The 17364-nt window shown below is 35.1% G+C and overlaps 1 protein-coding gene across 1 annotated transcript in view; it reads right to left on the reverse strand.

Annotated features, from left to right (window-relative positions):
- Nucleotides 1-3031: 3031 nt before the first annotated feature.
- Nucleotides 3032-17364, reverse strand: part of LOC129206825 (carnitine O-palmitoyltransferase 1, liver isoform-like) — a 63572-nt gene continuing 49239 nt past the window's right edge. Inside the window, exons 21-24 of the mRNA XM_054826798.1 lie at nucleotides 6801-6892; nucleotides 5395-5497; nucleotides 3747-3884; nucleotides 3032-3211 (exon numbers count right to left, since the gene is read on the reverse strand). Of these exons, the coding sequence (XP_054682773.1) occupies nucleotides 3032-3211; nucleotides 3747-3884; nucleotides 5395-5497; nucleotides 6801-6892 (513 nt within the window). The remainder of the gene's footprint in view (nucleotides 3212-3746; nucleotides 3885-5394; nucleotides 5498-6800; nucleotides 6893-17364) is intronic.

The raw sequence follows: 17364 nt of genomic DNA on the forward strand, positions 1-17364 counted from the left end.
TCATAGTAACTCTACCTGGTGACAAATACTTTTTAAGACGATGCATTTATGTAGGTATTAACTCCAAAACAAAGAGAAATCATCTTAGGAATTAAAGGGCCCAGGAAAGGGTGAAGGGTAAAGATGGTGCCACTTACGGACACTTTGAGAATCCATTTTCTCCTGTGAACTTCAGCAATGTCCAGCAGCAGTTGTTAAAAACAAAGATATAAAATGCAATTCATTCACATATCAATTACCACTAATAAAAAAGCCCTCCCTGTTATTAAATGAAAATTTTAAAATAGCACGAAGTGTCACCTGCTGTCTTGGCAAGAATTTTTCATGAATCATCATGACATGGAGAATATCTTTATTCTTTTAAGCATAAATGCCAAAAATATCTAAGCACATAGTATTAACTTAGCATAAAATATCTAAAACCAAAGAGCATTAATTTTTATATAATCTGCCAATTCATTTATATGACAATTTTTAACATTTTTTCTTTTCCAGAAACATGGCAGCAAATAGCTTACTCCTGTTAAAGAAAATAAAATCTACCATCACCCCAACAGTGAGAATGAGAAGAGGAAGAAACGTCACAGAGAAAATGTCCATGTAAGAAAAATGAATAATTAAAAGCTATTCCAAGCTTTAAGGGAAACTGGATTGCATATGTAGGATCCAGCAATTTTCAATCATAAATGCTATGTACATAAATTTTTTTCCTATCACAAACTCTTGTACTTTACAACAGGAGTAAAAAGGAGGTCATCTTCATCCTGTTGTTTATGATGCTCATCTGTCTAACGAATTTCATGTTGAACAAAGTCTGGTAGAGGAGTGGTTTCCAAAAGTAAATACCAAACCTACCGACAACATTGCTCTGTTTTCAAAAAGATAGTACATCTGCAGAAGGCAGAACTAAGTTGCCAGAACAGAGAGTCCCAAAGCTAAACTTAGTAGATTTGCCTACCATCACTGGAAATGGAATTGTTTCACAATTCATAAAATAACCAAACTAAGATAGCAAACTATTACTCAGTTTTTACTGCATCTCCACTCACAATAACCTCCAATAAAGTAATTTTAAGTTAAACTTACTTTTAATAAGAGTCTAGGTAAAGACTGAAGAAGCAGCTCAGAAAGCTCTAACTACAGAGAAAATCTGTTTTAGTAGAAAATATAATAAGCTTTCTACAGTATTAAACTACTTGGGAAAAATGCTGGATGTGGTGCTGGTTTCACTTACACCAGCATAATTCAGAAAGAATTCAGCTGAAGTCAATGAAATTATTCCTGTGGAAGACTAAAATAAGATCATTAAGTAGCAAAATTGTGGAGACTATGGCAACATATCAATCTTATTGGCTTTATAATACATTGAACATTATTCAACTTTCGGTCCTTTAGATTTTCATTATGCACGTAGGATCTGGGATAAACATCTCCCAAATTCCTCCATGATCATTCGTTCAGCTAGACAGAGAGAGTAACCTCTTTTTTCTGCCTCTTCAGCTTGCACCAGAAGACAAGCACACATTGCTTTCACTTCTTCCCAAGATATACATACAGCTGGTTGCCTGACAGAGGAAAAGAAACTACTATGAAATATCTCCATTTTAAACATAAAAATAATTTAAAAGACAAACTGCAAAACTCAGTTAAGAGTTGGAATGCACAGAGCTCAATCAGAGTAGCTGCACTGTTACTGTAAGATACATCTTTGTAGGAATTTCACTGTTCTACACTGAATAGATTCTGCTTCTAACAGATTGCTTCTCAGTTTTTCTGATTGATCACATGAAAGACTATGTTCACACTACATAATTAATCTATGTAAATGTTGCCCAACAGGTGCAGACAGAGAAAAGTTATACAACAAGCCTTTTCCTCTACCTGTATGCAATAGTCAGATCCTGCCTCATGCACAAGAAAATGTGTTAAAAAGGCTTAGTCAGGGTCTAGGAGGTACTAAATGTAAATTCAGTCTATTGCTGTTAAAGGAAACAGCACGAAGCCCCTCGAGGATTCCCTGAATGGCACCTTAGCAGCCTTGCTTTGAATAAACTCTTGAAACTACCAGTCATTAACATCATAACTCATTCTACTTTATTAAAAACATAACTCATCCTACTGTGCAATTCAAACAAAGGCATAACTTGGCACCATCTACCCCATCAATACACTACCAACAGCAGAAACTATGAAAATATTTTAAAAATAGATAAATAAAAAGTATTTTAAACAAATGAATTAAGATAAGAATTTCAAGGTAACGGTTGATGCAAAGCAGCAAAGAAAATGATGTATGCAAACTGAAAATTTTATAGCCTGGAGTAAAGCTCCCTAAAATCAATTAAGAGGTAGTTTAATTAATTTTAATTGTTATTAACAAGTGTTTCTATTTATTAGGCAAATGACTATAAACCAACCAAAAATAGAGATTAGGCTACAACTATGTTAGAAAGCATAATGACATCAGAAGCGTAACAACTGTTTTAGTATGGCCTTCTTAGAGTATTTTAAAAAACAAATTGCCAACACTAATAAAATGGACAGGAGGTGGACCAAAGGAAAAACACATGGGAAAGAAGCAGTGATATAAACATGCTTATTAATTGAACATCACAAACATATTAATAACATAATTTTCTTAGTACTACTTTGGTCAAAGTTTAGTTAGAAATGAATGCTTGAACACAGAAAAATTTAAGAACAGAAGCACTGCAGGAAAAACATAAAGTAGCTAAGGGGAAAAAGTTGAGAGAAGAAATATGTGATCAATACATAAATAATTGCTGTTTTGTGAGCAGAACTACTACATATATCCCTGAACTCTGTATACTATATTCTTAAAGGATAGTTATAGCGTCTCCTTTATTTTTTTTATATGTTTATAGAAACAAGATGGCAAATGCTGTGTGAAGTGATTCCTTGCACCTGAGCCATCTACCATTTTAGTCACCATTTCTTAGATAATTATAATGGTTACATGAAAAATTAATGAAGTCAGACCAATGGCTTATTCATTGCTATTTCCAAATATTCACCTGTCTTTCTTCAATTTTTGTAACATTTTGAATGTTGAAGTTAAAACTGGGCTATTTCCTTTAATATTTCCAATGTCCGTGTAGTTTAGCACATTCAACTGTTCTTTTTCATCTGGACTTTCTTCATAATTTTTGCAACCAATGCATTTGCAAATAGAGGAACACATAATTTTAGCCTGGCAAATATAGAATACTTATAATAAAAATTGTATAGATCTTAAATTAAACATACATTTGAGCAACTATTGGAGCTCATACCACCAAAGACTTATTCTAGATGTGCTGGTCTTGGATACTCCCAGAGTGAGACTACCAGTATCAATACAGTAAGGAAGCAAGACAGGTTTTTTCCCATGGATTCCCCATGAAGACTGATGTTCTGTACATGGACAAATCACTCCTCCCCTCAATTTGTAGATAACTTTGCAAGATAACAAAATACCATAGATGCAAAGAAACTACCAGGATTAGAAGAAAACCATTCCTTGGTTCTTCTGGAGCAAGGCATAGGCTGAGACTTCCTGATACTTTAACTGATTAACTTCAGCCAGATTCAGTTCATGACAAGAAAGATACTGTGCCTCCTGTGTTCAAAAAGTTTTATGATCAAAAGTGCAAAGAAGAGAAGTGATTATTTTTAGCAACCAGTAGTTACAGAATATAGTCAATGTTAAAGTTGTAACTGATGAGAGGAAAGTTCACCTGACTCACCTCAAAGCACTCACAATAATTCTTGAGGCATCCTGAGCGCTTGCAATTACATCCTTTGTTATGGTGAGGTTTAATTTCTCCTAGTTTCCTTTTCCCAATCTTTGGTAAGAAAGCTTCTGGGTTTCTATCAAGACAGGCCTAAAACAAAAATTGCTAGGTCATGAGAAATTCAAAGAAATGTTTTTAAACACCTGAATGACTGTGGTCCAATGTTTAACAAAGAAGTTCTTACTTCCCACTCTCATTATTGGTGGTATGAAACCCATGGATAAAGGAGTCTTCCATGGCATGTGAAAGCAGAAATTCAAAGATTCCAGAACACTAAGCCAACTTGGCTCTACCACGGGAAGCAACTTACATTGCTTTTATGGAATAACCTAAATGACCCATCTACTATTCTCCTGGGACTGGTTTTCTTTCACTGCTGATGCTACTTTCACCAGAAACAAGAAGTTCTCAGTGAAGAAAGAACCCTTGCCTACATAGCTACATACCCCTCAGAAGTTTTAAATGTATCTTGTTTTATTAATGGCCCAATACAAAGACCATTCACTGAAATCAGCAATGGATTGGAACAGCAGTTTTTAATTAGGTCCCAAGACCTCTCAATGCCATGGACTAACTAAAAGGCAGGTTAAAGAGGTTATACGCCCTTTATTTACAATATTTAGGGATGGCACAGGTATGCTTTCATCAGTGGCAAACAAGATCTATTATGCTCTACAAGATGCTGTCCACAGCAGTGAAAGGAGTGCTTAGACACCAACAACCCCATCAGCTAATCTACAGATGAGCATCTGATTTGAAAACTAGTTGTTGCATATTGACAGCAAAAACTGCTGCGGCTTTGACTGGTTGGATGTGGGAAAGCTCTACCTCTAAACAGATGGACATCTTGTACAATCCTGAAATGATGTGAGTGATACAAAAAGAGTTCTGGAGAGTTGCATAGAAGAAGCACAAAGCCATTAATATATCTTTAAAGCATGAGCAGTAGAATAAGACTTTTCATTATCACTTTAAAACTTACAAAATGTAACATACATATTAGATTAAATAATTGCCCAGATTTTGCAGTTTGATATACACACAAAAATTACCCCACACATTATTCTTTATTCCACTAATAAAATCAGTAGATTTTAGTAGATGTAGAAGCAACCTGCTTCTCACTAGTGCAGGGTTAAGTGTCGCTGCCAGGAAAGCCAACTTTGTATTGCTGCATGGGTCAACCAGAAAGACTAACACAGACAACTGTGGAAGATCTGTCAATGAGAATAATAATTTGGATAATAACAATAATAATTTGTTTTCCTTTAACTACTGGCTGACTTTGGGATATAATAAGTTTTCCTTCAAGTTAAAATTCTGAAATTAACTTTGGGTTTGCATACTTACTTCCAAGAATAAAAATTATCATTCAGTTAACACATTACTAGTTTTAATCCAAAGTATCAGAAGTTCTATAAAAAGGAAAGAAATCCCTAAATTTCTTTATATTAAGAATAATACAGAGGCAACACTTAGCTTTATTTATGTTAAAAATAACATATTTCAAATACTGTAACTAGTGGAAAAAACAATACTGCTATATTTTTCATACATGAAGCTGATACTAATGTGTACTGTACTTTTTTTCTTTTTTTACCTTAATGGCTTTAAATCGCTCAGTTTCATGAAGTTGGTTGTTGTAACAATTATTGCAGTTGCAGTTGTTGCAAAAATCACCATTGGCAAAACAATCACAATATCTATGATTAACATGTAAAGTAACATAAGAAATTAAAAGATTAACTGGTTTAAGTGTAAATTTTTAAATTTAAATTCTACTTCTAGGCAGAATGTTCAGTTTCTACTCATGAAAAATGTTCCTTCCTCTGTAATTTAATCACATCTCTCTCTCTCTCAATTTTACATTTTGTAAAATACAACCAGTCCATCCATGAATCAAACTTTAATTATCGTGTATACATCTCTGTGGATATTATTTATGTATGAGAGCAGCAGCAAGACAGAGAAATTATATTTCAGTATACAGCATTTACATTGTACATAGGATTTTCCAGATATGCTCTGAACAATTTTCTAACTTCTCTTTTTATTTTTCATACTTTGGATTATATGCAGTCATCTACACCTCTGCACCAAATTCTGAGCTTATCTCACACTAGTTTACATAAACTGTGGGTCTTTCTAACTCAGTATCAGATGAGTAATTTTTGACACATATCTACTGTTAATTTTAAAGCACACATTTCTTGTATGTTTGTCCTTTCATCTATACACTGTTATTAGCATTTATTAAATGTTGATAAACTATTACTTACAATTTAAGACACTGAGATTTTGTGCAGTTACATGCTTTCTTAGACTTTGTAACCCCTGAACCAAAAGGTAAGCTACACAAGTTGAAAAGGGAAAAAATTAGAAAACACATACAAATACAACTACAACGAAAACTAATTATTCTGTAGTTTTGAAACAATAGATACCGATTTTATTTTTTTACACCAATATTGGTGCTACTTAACAAGTGTGGCCTCACAGAGTACATGAGAAAAAGAGAATAAACAATCTGTAATCTCGCTCTATCCACCAGCTGTCACTACTTGGGACAGGTTGGCCCTTAGTCATACAACCTGGTAATGGTTGTGCAACTGCAAAGCTCTCTCACCTTTCACACCGGGGTTGCATCTGCCTCTTATTTAAAAATAATCTGCAATTAAATATTATTAAAAGAATTCCACTAGAGTTAGAAATACAGGCTAAACGCTTGCTAATTACATTTGGAAACATATCAATTAACTTAGAAAATTAAATGTTTTTCAGGCAAATGGACAGCACAATTGCACTGATCCTAAGAAAACCCTGCTACATAGTCTTGACTGCCAGCAACTAGCATTCTGACTACCAAGATATATACACACAGCATTCTTACAGAACTGCATGTTTGTTACAAGAGAGAAGCAGCTATGCAACACAAAATATCTAGGAGTCATTGCCAGTCTAAAATTCAAAAGTCATCATGGATATAAGATGTTTCATGCATCTTACCCCTCTGAGGTCATTTTCACTGGTCCATGCAGATTTGATTCTAGATGGAATGTGGCAGTGCTAGCTACTGGTTCTAAGTGTCCATTTTCAAACTGTTTAAGATAAAATGCATATATCCTGTTCATGTTAACTTTTTAAAAATTAATCTTGTAAGTTAACAAAGTAACACAAAGAAACTGCTTCAGGGATAATTTGATTGCCAAGGTTACTAGTATAAACTTATGGAAGTAGAGAGTCATGAAAACAGCATGCATCTCCTCTTGGAAACCATTCAGTATGCTAGGAATCCTGTTTTTCCCAATGCAAAGAACCAAGAACAGCTTTCAGTGCTGCAGCGTTGGTGCACTATTTTCAATTTACTGATAATTCTAGGTTCAGTTGCTTTTAATTCCAGTAGTCAATTGAAACTGGCTAGTGACTTGATGATTTACATTATGTTCAACTACAATATCACATCTAATTGGTTGAAGACTAAGCTCACAAGCTAAGAAAACACACTGCAGATCTGTTGTCTCTTCAGACATATGATTAATAAGGGCCTGGTTATGGAGAGAGACAAGGGAAGAACAATTAGAATTATGCTGATATTACTGGTAATGGAAGGACAGTGAATAATTGTAAATCACTGTTATTTTAATATGTGATTACTCTAGCTGACCATAAAGACGATGAAAATTGATATATTTAAAGCAAGAGAAGAAATCTAGGAAACAACTCATTTGGGATAAAGTTAGAGAAGAGTTACAAGACTGTCTACATCATTGCTGAATGTTTAGGCATCAATTTGCAGATATACTGCCTTTAGAGATGAAAGACTGCCTAGGTCATTGTTCGATCTGACCCTTGGGGTTTTTATCCCTCTTTTATGATAGTGGCTGATATCCACAAACCATTTGCTGTGTTTGTACCAACATCACATATTCACTTTACACAAATCAAAAGTTAACAATTAAAAATTTGCAGTGATTTTTGCTACCAGCTCTGCTGGAAGTAACACCTGAGAAACCAAACATCCACAAAGATTTTTAGGCTTCTGTTCAATTTTCATCAAAAAAAAAAAAAAATTGAAAAAATCATAAAGGCTTAATGACTGTTAAATTCTAATCAAAAGAAAAGAGTGTAAAAAATCCTACTGGAAGAAAATACTCCCTTTCATCTGGTAAAACTCAATGTGCTTTCTTTCATCCCAAAACAGTCTTAAAATGGTTCTCAGAAATAACATACTCTATACAATACCAAATTCAAAGTGTCAAAACTGGAATAAATTTATTTTTCTTATGGCAAACTGTATTTTTAATTCTGGTATTACTTCTAGAAAATGTTGAAATCAGAAACCTTTATGTGCAGAAAGTATACTGAGTGCAGAACTAATCTATCCAAACTAGCTAAACTGTCTTTAGAAAATGCACACAATTGTTATTTACCAACATAGAGTTAACAACACATTTTTAAAGAAGGAAAAAGAGCGTACATTGTACTTAACAAGTTTAAAGGATAAAACTTCTTTACCTCTTGTTCATTCAGAGCCAGTTCACCTGGAACAGGCAAAAACTGCCCCAGTACAGCTGTTACAGGGTTGTCCACATCTGAAAAGAAGATATTGACCTGAAGATAGCAGAACTACTCACAGTATGTAAAGTTTCGTTTCTGCATAAATATTTTTTGAATTAAGCATACAAGCAAATTGGTACCTTCAACTTCTTTTGTTAATAAAAAAAAATTACCTGAGGCTGTCTGTTCTCTGTTAGCACTTTCTCCTACCTCTACAATAAATAGCGTCAATGAAGGACCTAGAATTTTTCTCTCCAGAAATGTTTTTCTCATTACAAAAAAAAAAAAAAAAGAATAAAAACTTGACCACACAAAAATGCCCCTGACAGAAGAACCTGCCACCAATTTGTCAGCTAGGAATTTGAGCACAGGATGTTTGTACTCTGTGAGATCAAGTACCTTTAAATTCAAATGACTGACTTAAAATATTTTGATAAAATAAGAAAAACATCAGAAACAATTAAATATATTTATCCTGAATTCTTATTTTACAAATTTCCAGAGTTCTGAGACAGCATCTGGAACAGAGGTCTTTAGCTTATAAAAAAAATTACTAAAAACCCATGTAGAAAACCATAGCTGCAAGAGTAAGTCTTTGTGTAAGTCCTGGTGAAGAACTGCATGTAAATACATGAGCATCCTAGCCTATGCAGAAAACACCAGTCTTAGTAAGATTACAAGATGAATCTTATACCTGTACATACTTCCATCCCATCTAAAGAAAGAAAGAAAAAAAAAAAAAAAAAAAAGCAGCCAAAAGATAGCTTAATTCAAAACTTGAAGAGACTAGTCCCTAGAAACTTTTAGATATAATTTCTGGACCTAATTCTTTTACTTGCTGTGAAGATAGGTAAAGCAGAAGAAAGCCCAAGCAAATAAAAACTAAAAAACATATACCAGTACACTCCCCCTCAGCTTTTTCTTGCTTAATATTACAGCAAATGAATGAGAGTTTGAATTTTATAAAGGAATATAACCTTTAACTTGAATGTGCCTGGTTTACTCTTCTGATGGCATCTGAAAAATATAAGTAAACAGGCTCCATACCTCGAGCATCTGCTGAGAGATGCTCACACTCAGCACATGATATTGAGAGCAGTATCTGTGCTTGTACGGTGCCTAATATCAAAAGGCTTTGTTTTCGCATTGTTACCAAAATGCACCACAGTAATAAAATTATAATAATAAATAATGAAATAAACCATGTTAACAATGTTTTTGAGGAAGCTATACTTCGATAAATACTTATTTAAAACTAAACTACACTCAAATACTTTGTTGCTGCTCAGACGAAAATCTGTTACTCTATCTAAATAGCATTAACTTTAGGACCTCAGAAACCACTTTCTTTAAAAACTGATGGCATTTTAAGTTCACACAATTATGTAAATATTAGTGAGACATTCTGAATCCCACGGACAAATAATACTCACAGCCCTCAACGCTGCTCTTCATTTATAGAGAAACAGTGACACTTGGTGGCAAGGTGGGGTAAATGCAAATATACGCAGGTGCTTACGCTAAATGTGCTTTATATGAAAAGTAATCTGTGTATTAAAAACTTGTAATAAATTCAACATATCTATTACATCATTCTTATTACACTGAAGTGCCTAGCAATTTTTCAGTTATAAAACAAAGTAAAAATAATAACTGGTGATAGCTACATTAGCTTTGGTTTACCTCCCACTGTTGCTGCTTAAGAACATAGACACACACAGTTGCACATTAATAATCTATGACACACTATCTGACAGGCTAAAGACAATTTTCATTTTTATTGTACCTGATTGAAGATAATTATGTTGGTTGTGATACTCAGGAATTAGATGAACTGGTTTTAGCTCTTGTGTGCCACAACTGTTTATACAGAGTATTTGAGTACCTCCTTCCAACTGGCACATAACCTGGAATGAGTAACTAATGATTAGCTTTCATCTAAGAAACTAATTCTAAGCATATTAAGGTTTTCACAAGAGTACCATTTATCTTATAAAACTTCATAATCCCAGACTGGAATCTCTCAAACAAATGGATCATTATGCATTAAGATGTTTGCTTTTTGACCCTTAATTTTAATTTATGTTTGGAAACAGCTATTGAGATCTAACACTGTAGCTCCTCAACCTAGGTGATACAGATGGCTGGTTCTCTAAATTACTCCATGGGGCTTTGTAGATCATATTCTACCCATTTACTAGTGTGCTGGCTTCTGATTCAGTTCCCTAACCAGAACATGTCATTGTAATTGTTCATGTTTTGTTTCATTTATTTAGTTGTGATTTTAAATCAAGACTATTCCTTTGGACGAAGTAATCTTCACATTGGTGTTTTTGGGTTTTTTCTTTTGTTTCCAGCTGTTAAATAGAAAAGAATATGTTATATATGTATGTATAAAGTAGCACTGTAACTAGATAAAATTTAGACTGTGAGTCCGAGGAAGGGACTGCCTTATTATTCTTGACACAGCATACTAAGTGGGACTTCTTGATGTTAGAGTGGTACAAATAAGTTAATTTTCTCTATGATATAATTTTGCTATCAATTACAGGATATAATTACCACAGGGTTGGAATCATTTCTGTGTGAACATCTGGATTCCTCTGCTACACTGTGCAATGCTAATAACTTGCAGCCAGACTCGTCAACATTTGAACTCTGAAAAATTGCTCTGTCTTGGTGATTCTCGATAACATTCCTAACTGTCTCTCTTACCTCAGCCTGAAATACAAAGTTTTAAATCTTAACAGGGATGCTTTAAAATCTACTTTAAATTCCAAGCAAATACAATACATTTAAAAATGTATCTGCATAAATCATATATTTTAAAACAAGGATTGTATTCAAATGTAATACTGAGAATAGTTAATTCACTTGTCAATAGCACAATAATTTTTGCTTGTATTTCAAGTAAAAATATTCCTGAAGAATAACAATGAACAGTAACATACTTCACAGTAACAATGGTGTTCAGTGTCTCCAACATCACGAAGCATCAACTGATTTCTAAACTGCCTTGGAGAAGTTAGGCAATAGTCACAGCAAATTATGCAAAACAAGAATTAGTTTTGAATTATATAATTTGACTGGAGATCATTGGGATTTAGTCTAAGTAAGTAGTAGTCATCTCAGATTGGACTGCAAATTCAGTTATACCTATAAATCAGATTGTTCCAAAATAACTTTTGTTACGGTGATCAGCTACTGTGTGTCATGGCGTTCCATCATAGATGTGGTGCCACTTGCATTTGTTGAAAACATATTTATCACCTATCTTGGCAATCCATTAACTTATTACAGTGTCATATTCACAAAAGTCACACTTCCAGATGAAGCCTTGCCCCTCTCAGTACACACTTTAAAACACTGAATGGACAACCTTAAAAAACATGGCTACAAAATTCCAGTAATTTTCAGAAATCTCCCTTTCATGTAATACCTGAATTTCTGTAATTTCTCTTGCACATATCTAGGAAATTATATTTGAAAAATTCAAGTATTTTAAGAGAATAAATAAGTTGCAAAGAACATTTCTCCATAGGCAGGGGATGCTAATGTTAAAGCCATATTTCCAACCTCAGCTCTGTTCCTTTTTTATACGCTGCGCATGTGATAAAGGCTCAAATACTAATCAGGTACTCAAAGGGTATTTGGCAGAGTCCCACTATAAGCCATTTGTGTTCAGGTGGCCTTAGGAGATGCCTGCTCCCCAACTGGCCTGAACTGGGACCAGAATATGCAAGTGTCAGACAGGAGCCACCAGGAATGGAAACAAGCAAAAAATCCAGATACTATTCTTTCTTCCTCCACAATGTAGCAGTGTAGGAAATCTATGGAGCAACATTTTTCTTTCCCTCTCTTTTGTGAGCAGACCAGATAGGACAGTGTTTAAAAAAAGCTTTTACCCTCTGGCACTTACAATAAATCACATTTCAGACATTCAACACTTGAACAGATTCTTTCAATGATAATAAAACCTTGCATGCATACTTACTATTTCATCATAGACAGAAGCACTAGTCTGAGGTAAGCCACAGATATTGCTGGAAGATTCTAGTACATAAAATAAAGCACATTTTGTTTACACAAGATCAGTGTTTTATACCAAGAACTCCTTTACAGCACCAATAAAAAAGATTTTGATGTCACTACAGCATTACATTCTTGTGAGAGAAATATTTAATACTCTTTTGTAACAGAATTGCCAGGAAAAACAGACTTTGGGTCTTTTTGATGTCTTTACAAGGTTTATTTTGCCCATTTGGTAAAACTCATTTAGCTTCAGGATAAACTATCTTGTAAGATCAAATCTAGCAGTCAGTTTAACTCTGAGCAGGATTGTGAAGAGACTATGAGCAAAACACATCAAACAACTGCTCATGAGCTAAATGTCAGCAGCAGCATTATTGCAAACCACCTAACTTTCATAACCGGTGGTGAAACTTCAAAATGAAATAAAAACATTGTTCAACTCAATTAAAAAGAAAATTGTGCTGCAAGAAGGAGTATCTTCTTCACAGTCCCCTGCAGGAATGTGGAGGTGGTATGACAGGAAGTGAAAATCAAAAGTAAGACTGAACTACGTGGTTGAAGCAACATGAACACACATGGACAAACAGTGGTTCATTCTTAGTTACATTAACATCATCAGAAAAGGTTCATACTGCAATTTGCCAAATCCAGAAATTAATTTATTTAGCTATTTAAATCCTTCCCTAAGCTTAAAAGAGAAGAAAAAAGAAATAAAATCCCCTTCAATGACTTGGGGCACTTACCATTTAAGCAACTGGTCAAGTTTTGTAACTGCATAGTACTGTTTCGGATTCCTTTAAACTGATCATAACAAATACATTTATTCTCACCTGCAACTGGAGGTATGAATGATCTGAACACCTGAAGAAAAGAATGTTTTATTTATAACTATTTTATGCATTAAATGATTCATTTTTAAAAAGCCAAATGAATAAAGAAAAAACTTAGTGACCTTGAAAATTGGAAGTTATTTACATTTTCATGACATAATTAAGCACATAAATGCTGCAGCCTATTCAGCATTACCAGATACAATTATATGCCTTGAATATTATTTCTGCCTTTTCTACTCAACTTACAGTTTTGATTCAGATCTAATGAATTTACAACTATAATAGCATCATACTTAATACCTACATTTGTATTTTCAAAAACAAATCAAATGAACAGAAAATGGAACAAAGACAGAAACCAACTATTAACCAGTTTCAAATTAGAATTGAGATTGTTCGAGCTAGACAATTCGCTCTCTATCTGTGTGTGCTGTGCTTCCTCTTACTATAGACAGCAGTTTAGGAGGGTAAGCAAGCAGTGTAGAAACAATCAGCCAGCTTGCTTTATTTCAATAAAATTATTTATAACTTGATTAGAATTTTGTTCTAATACCTTCAAGAAAGAGGGCAGGTTAAGGAAACCTGCAGATTTAGTGTGATAAACTGTAATGATACTAGGAAGAAAGCTGGTCAGAAAGATTTTTTTCTAAATCTGATTTTTAGCTCCTTGTACAGAGTCCAACAAATTTTCATTATCGTCAACTTGACTTTGAAGAAAGCAACTGTTAATGCCTTATCAAATCTTTATTTTCCACAGGCTTCTACCAGTCTTTTGAATCTTATTAAGGGTTCAAAAGATTGAAGGTCTCAATTATTAAAGAACTACTAATAACTTTGAGCATGTGTGTAAACAACCTTCCAAGCCAGAGATACTTTTAAATTATAACTGCAACCTGAAATCAGAAAGAAAACCAAAACATGTGAGGTAACCGTCATGACAGACCTCAAGCATCTCAGGATGAAATGCCATTGGGAAACACAATGGACTGGGTAATGTCAGCAATGATTTCTGTGATAGATTTCCTGCACAGACAGCCTGGCATGTGCCACCTGGCTTCAGCCTGGCACCTCAGTGGGATACTGCTAGGGAAAATCAGACCTCATTTTCAACCAAGTGATTTTTGGAGGTTTTTTTAAAGTTTTTGATTTTTGCATCTGAGAACAGCACTGTTTGTCAAAATATTTACATAGAAAAAAATGTCAACTAGTATGCTTAATTATTTCAAGGTAGCTTCTCAGATAAAACCTCAGTACCCCTCCAGAAGGAGCCACAGTACAAACTTAAAATTTGGACATTTCTTCAGATGATATTCTACAGCCATAAACAAAGATGCAAGGACATATAAGTATGCTACATATGAACAGCCTGCATTAAGCAGATGGTCCTGTGAGCTTCACAAGAAGTTTTATGTAGTGTACCTTTCTAGTTACTAAGTGATCCTACATACAAAATGTAACTTCTACCTATACAGAAACCCCTCTCACAAAACTACTTTCCCCATTGAGATTTAACAATACAGGCTACAGTTTACTGCTGCAAATAAATTAATTTTAACTTATTTGGACTATAAATTTTAAGATTTTAAGTGTGTCACCTGTGCAACTATAAAACAAAAGTTAATATCCTATTTGTCTTTTGTACGCTTACCTAATAATTGCTAATATAGATGGTAATATACAAACCCAAAGTGCATATATTTGTGACGTGGTAAGATTTTTTTAAGGAGCAAAATAACTACCCAGTCATTTAAAAATATGGCTCATAACATAGACAAAAGAACAACAGTCAGAACCTTTTGTTCACATTGCATGCTATTTCTGGCAACACAAAACAGAAATTTATTTCTGTATTTACTACTAAGTTTGTTCTAGTATAAAATTCATGACATAATTTTAAGCGTCATGTGGATCCCATATAAGTTTTAATGTGGCAATTCCAAACATTTAAGTCACAAATAAGCATGAATATATAAAAATTCTTATTTCACTTAATCTTACTGGTCTCATTCTGACATTTTGATTGACTGTTCCTTCTAGAGAGAAAATGCTTGAAGTTGGAATACTGCAATTTTTATGCTGCATCGCTACAGAAGAAAGAAAGTGGATGCCATTTGAATGCAGATAAGTTGAATGCGTATGTTCAGCTGCTTCTGGAAGATTTAATTCCTTGTATTTTTCAAGATCATCATCATCATCACAGCTGTTGTTTCCATGCGGGTGTACTTCAACTTTTACTGTTGTATTTTGATTTTCAGCGGTAAGTGGATACTTGAAGTGATCTAACAAAGTCTCTCCCATGTTTACAGTGCATAAATGATTGTCTTGAGTAGATAGTAATCCTTCTTCAATGGGATTATTAATTACTGCAGTTTCCAGATTAAAGTTTTCAAAACTAATAGGACTATTTTGACTAAATATTTCAGTTACAAGTCCACTGTCTATTACTGATCTTATATCAAGCAATATCTGATTCTCCATAGTCATGGACAGACTTTCAACTGGTTCATTTTTATTTTTTTTCATTGAAGATAATTAAATTTTCTATTTTGGTATTCTTCTGAGTATTTTTTCTTTCTAGAAGTGAATGAAAAGCCAAACAACAGCACATATATATATAATACTGCATATTAACCCAATTAACATCTAAATGTGAAACTTAAAAACATAATGCTGGAAGAGGTTGTTGGGGTTCTGAATCTAGCTTTCAGAAAATATAGGCCACCAAGCCACCACAAACAAACTGCTTTTACCATAAGAACACATTCCCTGTAACCTTTAAACACATTAACAGCATTCAGACTTAAATCAGAATTTCACTACATGGCTTTAGTAGTCAAGAAGAATCATCAATAAAATTGACCTGGTACATTTGGACAGCTTAATTACACCATTTCAAGTCAGTAAGTAGCACATTAAGATCAAACCCTACCTGTACTCTCCATGTCACTATTGCCAGTCACAGACAACACAAGCCAAAGCACCTGTACCAGAGTATCACAAGGCAACCATTAAAAAGACATAGGCCAAGATCCACTTGCATTATTATCGCTACTATTTCTGGATTTAGACTAAGACAATATGAGGAGAGTCAAGCTACTCACGTCCCCCTGACCGGACTGGGATATGGCAGCCCTCTAACGGTTTAAGTCTCTCTAACCCATGTGCATCAACCACCAACTGCAGCTCTGGGACATCCGTGGGGCGGGGCGCGGCAGGGAGACAGGCCCTGCCCAGAAGTTCCGGCTGGCCTCCCACCTTCTCACGCTGGTTTTCAGGCCAGGAAGGGTGGGGGCAGGCCCCACCTCCACCCCGGGCCTTCAGGAGAGGATATGTCTCTGCCGTTTCCTCCAGGAAATTCACTTTCCCCCATAGCCAGCGCCGGCTCTAAAGTGAGTGCGGAGTGACGGCCGCGCGCCAGACCGTTTAACGGAGGCTAGGCACGCGCCAGGACGCCGCTTCCAGCCTGCCCTGCCCCCCCCTCCCCCCCTTCACCCGCCAGCGCCGGCGAGTTTTGCACTTCGCAGAGGTTACTGTGAGCACACGCACGGGCTGCAAATTTGGTTAGGTGCCTTGGGGGATTACTTTGTTTGTTTTGTATTGTAAGTGTAATTTCCCTTAGAAATTATCTTGCAGTACCCTTGTATTGTCAAAAAGATCAACCAGAGACCCTGATACTGAGTAAGAGGTTATTTGTTATAATGCATATAGAAGAGTGCTACTTAGCACTGGTAAGGCCATATCTGGAGTGCTGTGTCAAGTTCTGGGCTCCCCAGCATAAGAGAGACACGGACATAGTGGTGAAGGTCTTACAAAGGGCCATGAAGATAGTTAAGGGAGAAGAGGATTGCTCTGAGAAAAGAGCTGGGCCTATTTAGCCTGGAGATATAAAGTGGAAGGGAGGTTGCAAAGATAGACTCAGGCTCTTTTCCATGGTGCCCAGTGACAGGACAAGAGGCAATGGGCAAACTGAAACATGACTTTCCCTCTGAAGATCAGGAAACGCTTTTTCACTGTAGGGGTGACTGAGCACTGGCAAAGGTTGCTCAGGGAGGTTGTGGAGTCTCCATCCTTGGAGACAGTCAAAAAGCCATCTGACATGGTTGGATCAGATGACCTCCAGAGGTCCCTTCTTAACCATTCTGTGAAAT

The sequence above is a fragment of the Grus americana genome, chromosome 5, assembly GCF_028858705.1.
Source record: "Grus americana isolate bGruAme1 chromosome 5, bGruAme1.mat, whole genome shotgun sequence".
Classification (NCBI taxonomy): domain Eukaryota; kingdom Metazoa; phylum Chordata; class Aves; order Gruiformes; family Gruidae; genus Grus; species Grus americana.